General features: G+C 31.5%; 1 protein-coding gene across 2 annotated transcripts; it reads right to left on the reverse strand.

Moving 5' to 3' along the window:
• Positions 1 to 338: 338 nt before the first annotated feature.
• On the reverse strand, positions 339 to 8,647 carry LOC111885812 (DNA glycosylase/AP lyase ROS1-like). 2 transcript variants are annotated; one of them, XM_042900269.2, is made up of 20 exons: positions 8,500 to 8,647; positions 7,760 to 8,020; positions 6,123 to 7,538; positions 5,579 to 5,917; positions 5,410 to 5,500; positions 3,307 to 4,696; positions 3,130 to 3,209; positions 2,976 to 3,060; positions 2,812 to 2,903; positions 2,660 to 2,728; positions 2,521 to 2,557; positions 2,341 to 2,423; positions 1,771 to 2,238; positions 1,615 to 1,651; positions 1,484 to 1,538; positions 1,354 to 1,406; positions 1,183 to 1,248; positions 969 to 1,083; positions 688 to 726; positions 339 to 595 (listed from the first exon to the last, which is right to left on the reverse strand). In XM_042900269.2, exons 2-20 carry the CDS (start codon positions 7,998 to 8,000, stop codon positions 477 to 479), a joined length of 4,875 nt encoding a protein of 1,624 aa, XP_042756203.2. In that variant the 5' UTR covers positions 8,001 to 8,020; positions 8,500 to 8,647; the 3' UTR covers positions 339 to 476. The 2 variants fall into 2 exon arrangements, with proteins under 2 accessions (XP_042756203.2, XP_052625344.1); XM_052769384.1 differs by having other exon boundaries at positions 6,123 to 7,553.
• Between the last annotated feature and the right edge of the window lie 410 nt (positions 8,648 to 9,057).

Genomic DNA, 9,057 nt, shown 5'->3' on the forward strand with positions numbered 1-9,057 from the left:
TAAAACGATATTTTCATCAGCATCCAATTTATCACCTCAATATTTTGTGAGGCTTGAATATTTTCAATGACAAGGAATTGATTGAGATTTAAGAAAAATTAAGAGCTTTCTTAAAAGTTTTGATAATCTTGAAATCGTCCATACTTAAAACAAAATTTGGATCTATGGTATCAAAGAAATCAAAAGGGCTTAAAGACAAAAGGTTTTATTAACGAAAATTGAATATAGATTAGATCTTATTTTATATACAAAAATCTGACATGGAAAATAAAAACTATCGATAAAAATTACTGCATGGAAATCATAAAAACTATCTCTATAAAATTAACTACTACATGTAAATCATAAAGGATGAGAATAATTGATACCTAATGTAATATATATTTATTATTTACATTCACATGCACAAATCAGCCCCTACACTTTCCCTACTCTTACGTTAGAACAATTAGTTTTAGTCCAATCACTTAATAACTTCATTTTTTGGGTGTTTTCTTGTTCCCAGTTGAATTTACAATTGTTGAAACATGAAACCTACGATGAAGAGGTCGAGGTTGCCTTGTTTTTCTATTAAATCCTCTCACACATATCGATCCTGCAACAAAATTATATACAAATCCAATTAATTATCATCATAACATTTACAAAAAAAAAAATTCCAACAAAAAAAATTTATTAAATTCATACCTCTCCAAAAAATATGCTGAATATCACCGGTTGATAAGGCTGATTACAGAAAGTCACAAAGGTTAATAAAAAAAAAAAGTTCAGACACAAAAATTGCCCAAATTTGAAGTCTTATTGTTTTCAATTTTGGACCTTATTTCATGGTTTCGCATTGATTTTTGTATATTTTGAAAAAAGTTTCGACTTTGGACTAGATAGAATATAAATCAGAAAGCAAAGGGACTGTTTTTGTAATTTTGTCTAAAAAAAAGTTGTAAAAGACGAAATGTGTTAAATCGCACCTTTAAATATCGATGTTGCGGATGTCCCACAAGCTAAATCTCTCCTTGATAAATTCCATAGAAAATGTCTTGGAACATCCATTGGAACATCGCTAGTTTCATCATCAGCAAATACCTGAATAATAATTAAAAATATATATATTATATTTCATGATTATGTTGGAAAAATATAAAAATTTGGAACTAAAAAGATGTTTAAAAAAGATAAATTTACCTCGTTAACTTGAAAATATGTCCCATTGAGAGGAAATTTCCCTCTATTTGCAGTTCTACAAGGTATCTGTTCATTAATATATTAGTTAGAAGAAACAAATTTAAAAATAAAAAATAAATAAGTAATAATAATGTTTTAATAGAGAAAATGGAAGTTTAAAGAAATCCTCACCAGTATTGTTCCTTTAACTGTTTCTTCTTCTATATTTTTGGATGAACTGATTTCTGTATATTCAAAACCAATATTAAAATTCTTCAAAAAAAAAAAGTAAATAATTTTTTACCAAAAAAAAAATTAATACCTGGCCATATGGCAAGAAGATATCGCGATGGATCTTCTTCTTCCCTTTCATCAAACTATATTTTTATAAAAAAAAAAGTTAATTTTCTATTCCAAAAAACGTTATATTTTGAGCATTAAAAAAATACGTACCCCAGCCAAAATCGGATGAAAATCCGGGAGCTCATATCTGTATTTATTAAAAAAAAGATGTAATATATGTGTCGAGAAAACAAAAAAAAATAAAGATTTAAGAATATATTTAAAAAAAAAAAAAAAAAAAAAAAAAAAAAAAAAAAAAAAACGTACACAATATGTATAGTCCTCAACTTTCCTGTATGCTTTATAGGTCTTACTCTTACACGAAAAGAAGCAGCTTCACGACTCAAAGCAACAATAGCATTTGACACGTCATCAGTCTCAGGAAACGACAAATTATTCTTCTTATTTATCGTCTCCTTCAATGTCTCCTCAAATTCCTGTGTGCTTAATCTAATGGTTGGAATTTCATCTTCTGATTCACAAAAATAATCTTCAATATCAGGCAATTTCACTTCCACATAAGGCTCTGGAGATGGAGGAATTTCAATTATCGGTTCACAATTTTCAACATAGGAATTTGAATCACAGTCCTTCATGTCCATGTCAGCAACCACCAGTGGTGGCGGTGGTTCTACTGGCGGCAATGTTGGCGGCGGTGGTGCTGGTGCTGGTGCTGGTATGATTGCGGTGGTTACAGTACTACTTCCTTTTGGTCCGGGAAGTGCAAGCCTAGCACTACATTTGGAAAAAAAAAATAATAAATAAATAAATAAATTACAAAAAATATTAATTAAATTTTATATTATATTATTATTTATAGTAATAGATGTGACATACCTTGCAAAAGCACTTGCATAATGTCTGCATTCAGCTCGCATGGGACACGCGTTACAATTTGGATTTAATTTTGTGCAAAACACCTATAAAAAAAATATTGATATTATAAACTTTATGAAATAAATAGAAATAAATAAAGAAAAGAAAAAAAAAAGATAAAGAAAAGAAATGAAAACGTACCTTTCCAAATGTGATTAACTGATAATGTAACTCGTACCTATATATTCAAAAGTCAACACAAGTCTTTCAATTAGATTCGTTGTAAAATAGTAAAATAATGAATAATTTAAAGAAATTGATTATTATTATTAACTATTACAATGTTTTTTGATCGAGAGTGCATAGTCGAGGGTAGAGGTATTTTTGAATTGTGTCCACCATTGGGTATCTGAAAATAAAATAAAATATTATAATATTAATATAGTTTTGTAAAATTAAATAATAAAATATTGAATAATACGTGAAACTTACGAGTTCAAGAGATGAATTTGAACTTGTTCTGGGAGAGGTTGAAGTGGGACCCACCCTAGACGTGTGGCCACCCGTCCAACATTTGTGTCAACCTTCAAGGACAAAATGGAAGGGTAATATTGTAATTTTGTAATTTGTAAGGAAAAAAAAATTGAAACACTTACGGGAAAAGCATTATGATGTAGTGTTAGAAGGCGTACACACTCCACGCTTTTTAAACCGATTCCCGGTATACTCAACAAGAACTCCCTATAAACATATGACAAAATTACCAATCTACCCCTCTATATATAATTATTTTAAAATTAATTCACTTACTTTGCTTTATCTGGTGGGATATCTCTTAACCACTCGAGATCAATAGATCCATGGTCTTTAACCATTCGGTTTAAAAAGTCCTGAAAAAAAAAGGTCAAAAAAAAGTCAACTTATGTTTTTCTGTTTATTTAAATGTAATTAAATAATTTTTTTATAAAAAAAATAATATTAATATACTTTTATTCTTATGGCTAACACGTTATTCATTCCACGTTCAACTATAAGATTAGCAATTTCTTGAACTGGAGTATTATAAACTGCTTCCCAATCAACTGCATCCATGAAATTTTCATTAATTTCTTTTTTTCCATTTTGGGAATAAATTTCTCTGAATTTTTCCCAATCTATTTTCACTTCCTCTTTTTGTTCTTTCTTGCTTTTCTTTTTTCCTTTTTTCTTGTTGACCACTTTGACTCCTTGTTCCATTGTGATTTCGGATTGGAGACTAGAAATTGGAGCAACAATTCTTGCCTCTTCTTCAATAGTTGACTTTTCTTCTTCAATGGTTGACTTTCCTTTTTTGTTGCTCTCATGGTTGTTGACCACTTTGACTCCCTGTTCCATGATGATTTCGGATTGGAGACTAGAAATTGGAGCAACAATTCTTGCCTCTTCTTCAATAGTTGACTTTTCTTCTTCAATGGTTGACTTTCCTTTTTTGTTGCTCTCATGGTTGTTGACCACTTTGACTCCCTGTTCCATGATGATTTTGGATTGGAGACTAGAAATTGGAGCAACAATTCTCGGCTCTTCTTCAAAGGTTGACTTTTTTTCTTCAAAGGTTGACTTTTCTTGTTCAAGGGTTGGCATTTCCTCTTCAAGGGTTGGCATTTCCTCTTCAAGGGTTGACTTTTCTTCTTCAAGGGTTGACTTTTCTTGAACATGGCTCTCATTTAGTGCTGACTTGCTACAAAAGTTATTGAGATAATCGGCCTCCTCTGTCTCTAGAACCTTCCGGAAGGTATTTAGACTTTCATCAACAAATGTTTTGTCTTCAAGATTCGAAGCCTCACTTTCTTTGCTCTTTGACTTTTCTTCTCCAAGGGGTGACTCTTCTACAACTTTGCACTCATCTAGTGCTGATTCATCGATGTTATAGAAGTTTCTAAGACAGTCCACCTCAATTAGGTCTAGAAGGTTCCGGAAACTTTTTGGATTTTCATCAATGCATGATTTATCTTCAAGATTTGAGGCCTCTGTTTGGCTAAGCTGTGTATTTTGAGTCACATTGATTTCATTATCATATGAAGTAATTGTATTTTGGTCAATTTTGTTATTATTAAAGAACCCTTCATATATTTCTGTATTATTTTTGACTGATTCTTGACTAATGTTGACTTCAAAATGGTCAACAACTTCTTTGTTCTTGGTTGGAATCATATTGATCTCATCAGCATATGAAATACTCATATTTTCCTCCATTTTGTTATTATTGGAGAACCCTTCAACTATTTCTGTATTACTTTTGACTGATTCTTGACTAGTGTTGACTTCTTCATCATGGTCAACAACTTCTTTGTTTTTTGATTTGACTGGAAATCTTGCAGCTAGACACATGAAAGCAGAGCTGAAAAGAAAGATTATTGTTAAGAAATTATTCTTTAAGTAAATTACAAAACTAGTCCCTCCACTTTCTGATTTGTACATGTTGAGTCCAAAACTGATACTTTTTTCAATTTTGGTCCTAATTTCAAGGTTTCACATCGATTTTGGTCCCTGAAAGGCTGGAAGCTTGAAATAAAGACCAAAATAGATAAGAAAGCTTTAAATAAGAACCAAAACTGAAAAACAGAAGTTTCAATTTTGGACTAAACATGGTAAAAATCAGAAAGCATGGGGACTATTTTTGTAATTCACTCTTATTCTAAAAACATGCTAAATTTAGCAACACTTTCCTTTCTCTCAAACGGGAAAGATGAAATACTTATTTTAGACATTATGAATATCAAAAGGTTTTAAATTTTTTTCGAATTTGACAAGGGCAAACATTTATATTATTCAATAATCAATGGGATTGCATGTAGAAAATTATTTAATGGCAAATTATCAATGGCATCACATTTGACACTTTCCCTTTTTCTCAAACTGAAAACATGAAATACTTATTTTTAAAATTCTAAATATCACAACGTATAAAAAAATTGAATTTGACAAGGGAAAAAAACATTTCTCTTGCTAAATAATCAATTGGATTACATGAAGCAAATCATTAAAGGGATGTTTCCAAAATCACATTTGAAATTCAAGATTTATAAAAAAACAAAAATAACATATTTATACCTCGAAAGATGATCCGTTACATTTTGAGTTAAATAAACACCAACCACTGAGTCCACCACTGAACCTTTCCATGGTGAAAATCGCCTATTACCTGTTTCAATTTGACCAAAAAAAAGACCAAATTTCAAGAAAAAGCACACTAATTTATTTCAAGAAAATCAAGATTTACCTTGAATAAGATGCATTTTGGCAATAAATGAGTCAACCCTTCCACGAAATATATTTCTTTGTCTTTCCCACCATTCTTTTTTATCATTATCCATTTCTTCAAAGGGTTGACTTCCATCATTCTCCATTACAATTTTCCAAACTCTCTCCGACTCTTCATCAAGGTCAACCTTTACAAGAATCTTTTTTTCTTTTTCTTTTTCTTTCTTAGGTTTTGTCTTTACAAGGGCCCTATTGTCATTATTTCTTACCACAATCGCCTTGCATTCAGCATTTATGTCTAGTTTTGCTAACTTCTTTGTTATAATCTTTGTCATTTCTCTTAAATACAATTTACTATCTGCATCAAACATAGTAAAACATATAAACAACAACAAAATCCAAATCCCATAAGGAAAGTGACCGAATAAAGCAGAAAGCAGATACTAGCAATAAAGCTAACAAGAGTAAAAACTAAAAAGGTAAATACTTCATGTCCTCAATATAAGATATAATAAGTTATTTGATAATTTTGACAATGTAAAAGAATGGGTGATCAAGATTACCTTTTTGTTTGGGTATCAAACTTTGACTTTTACGACTTTGGTCTCTTTTCCTACTTTGACTTTTACGATTTCGGTCTTTTTTCAAACTTTGACTTTCAAGAAGTGGGACCTCTTGTGCTTGGAGCCAATCTAAAGCAGCAAGAGTGTTTTCAACTCCTTGAACATGCAGGGGTAGAGAGGTAAAACTGTCAATTTGATGAATAGGAACCTCTTGTAGTGGGAGGCATTCAGTCATTTGAAGAAAATTTTCCTCTTGACATAAAAGGAATCTTTCATCATAAAGAGATATTGCTTTAGAAATAGGAAAGTCAACAAGATTCTCTCTTCTACGAGTCTGCAATATAGATCGCTTCTTTTTCATGGGTGAAAAAATAGGAAGAAGAAGAAGATTGTTTTTTGCCACTTTTTTCTTGAGTTTTTTATGTGGTTCTTTCTTCTTCTTGTTATTATCAAGAAACTTGAGCAGCCAATTTGGATTTATAGTCACCTTTTTTCTCATCTTCCTTTGTTTCTTGAAAAGTTTTGGAAAATTGGGTCCACTTTTTCTACTACTTTGTAGACACTGATCTAATCTACACTTCCTTTGGTTTACTTGCAAGGTAGATGTCTTTGAATTTCTTTTCTTTTGGCATTTATAGACATAAACAAACCTTCTAACATGTTTTTTAGTTTGTTTCAAGTTTTCTATAACCGAAAAATCCAATCCACAATGTTGCTTGTTGTTATTATCACCCAACAAATCCTCTGAAACTTCAAGTTCAACACTCTTCTTCTGAAACCTACTTCTCCTTTTTGTATTTCTCTTAGAAGTAACAATCCTACCAAAAAAGTCATAATCTCCATTGTCAAAATTAAAGCTCAGATGTTTATCATGTGATTTTGATTCTCCTTCATAGTTTAAATCCAAACGACGTTTGCATGGAATCATTGGAATAAGAGCATTTCTTGAAACCCTAGAAGCTTGTTCCACATCTTCAATGTTATAATTCATTGTGTTTTGCATACAAATGGCTTCTTCATGTAGTTTTGACATATGATGAGAATCTATTTGGTCAACATAACTGGTTGACTTTTGCATACAACTTGTTGGTTCTTTGAATTTCTCCTTTCTTGAACGAACACTCTTTTCATGTACACGATTTGGAGTTACAGGTTTTGGGGTTTTGGGTTTTGGGGTTTTAGGTTTTGGGGTTTTAGGTTTTTGGACTTTTTTTGGCTTACTATCATCATATACTTTAGGCCTATGTTTTTTCATTCGGGTTCTTTTATTTGGCTTCTTGTTTAAGTCAATGCCATTGTTACGCCTCTTCCTACTATCTTTTGTCTCAGATGGAGAAGGAACTGAAGGAATTGAGTTGTCGATACCATATTGTGACTCATTACTCTTTGTCTCCTCTTGTATACAACTTGTGTTATCTGCACAAAAAGAAACTATTTCAAATTTTCAATATATTAGACAGATTTAGACATTAGAAGCATCTTAACTAGAATACCATACAAGATTGCATCATATGAATGATATAGATTGTAGAATAAAGTAAAGAAAGTACTATGCTTTGACTCTCAAAAGTCAAAAGGGGAAAATCGGCACTGATTTGCTAACAAATATACTAAACTAATTCAAAAAAATTGCTTACTTTGATCAGTTGTAGTACTTATAGGATCCTTTCCAGCTACACCCAAAACAGAAGACCCCTTATTTCCATTATCTTCCAGATATTCTGTAGTACCCAAAGAACTTGTACATAGAAATTCATCATTTATATTTTCCTTTTCAGTCCCTCGTCCAGAAGTTGATGCTACCTGAGTGTTATGTCCAGACCTAGCTGGAACTGGCTTTGCTGGGGTCAGAGGTTCGAAAACACCATATATCTCCATGGAATCACCCAACCATGTACCTATTTAGAAACCCAATTAAAGATAAAGTGAGAAAAATACAGTAACAATATCGTTTAAATCAATGCAGTTATTACACTCCCAAAAAACTTTGAAAATCTAGTAACCATTGAGTCATTAACACAGATTTAAAACTAACACTTGCAAGTTACAAGCATATGTTATGTAATCAAAACAGCAGAAACGCGGATAATGTAGAAAAGATAAAGTAGAGTGGGGATAAGTGCTTTCTACTTCGAAGCAAAGTGAAGCAACATTAAATCGATTCGAGCTATGATCACCCACAGACTGTCAAATTTGTTAACTTTTTCAACAAAACTACTGGAGAAATCGAACTGTTTGTGTTTTCATGGGTTTTTACTGATTACCTAATCTACTTCGAGAATCATCAAGGGGGAGAGACGAAGAACAATGTGTGTGCAAATTCAAAGTAAGCTGTGCGAAGCATGAATTGAAGTTAGGGTTTAAATTAATTACTTACAAAGATTTTTGGGAGCGAAGAGTTTAGCGAGAGTACACCACAGCGGAAAGTAAAGGTAAAACCCCAAGGTTTCTGATTTCAGTTGCAAGGTTGAATGTTGGGGGATAATAATAAAGGAGACGCCGTCAACGCCTCAACGGGTCGGATATGGCTATTTTTCAACCCCAACACATCCCTCTTTCTTCGATATTTAATAGTTATTTGCATGTAAGTTATCTTATTTAATTAATAGTATTAAAAAGATAATTACATGAATGGATAATCATTTATTCATTCTTTTGTTTATCTTATTTGGACTTCGATCGTTAAGAAGGTGTTTGTTTTTAATAGGTAAAATATATGTATATTTATAAAAAGATGTTAACCACAAATCTGCAACTTATATAAAAATTATTTTTATTTCTTTAAATTGTATGCTTAAATATAGACAAATCTTTAACAATGGTTCACGTGGTCTTCGACTATGGTCATTATGGTTTGAAAACTCTTTATGAATCGTCTTTTTGGTTCATTTCGTTAAATTGGAGTCGTTAAGTGTCATCACGTGCAAAGCATATG

Source organism: Lactuca sativa, chromosome 3 (genome assembly GCF_002870075.4).
Source record: "Lactuca sativa cultivar Salinas chromosome 3, Lsat_Salinas_v11, whole genome shotgun sequence".
Classification (NCBI taxonomy): Eukaryota; Viridiplantae; Streptophyta; class Magnoliopsida; order Asterales; family Asteraceae; genus Lactuca; species Lactuca sativa.

Bases quoted from the DNA above. Each gene is read 5' to 3' on its own strand.
- LOC111885812 (XM_052769384.1), bottom strand. From the start codon at position 8,000: ATGGAGATATATGGTGTTTTCGAACCTCTGACCCCAGCAAAGCCAGTT. The intron at 2,558-2,659 runs GTAATAGTTAAT...TTGAATATATAG, and splicing joins ACTCTCGATCAAAAAACATT to GTACGAGTTACATTATCAGT. The intron at 727-968 runs GTGCGATTTAAC...TTCTGTAATCAG, and splicing joins CGCAACATCGATATTTAAAG to CCTTATCAACCGGTGATATT.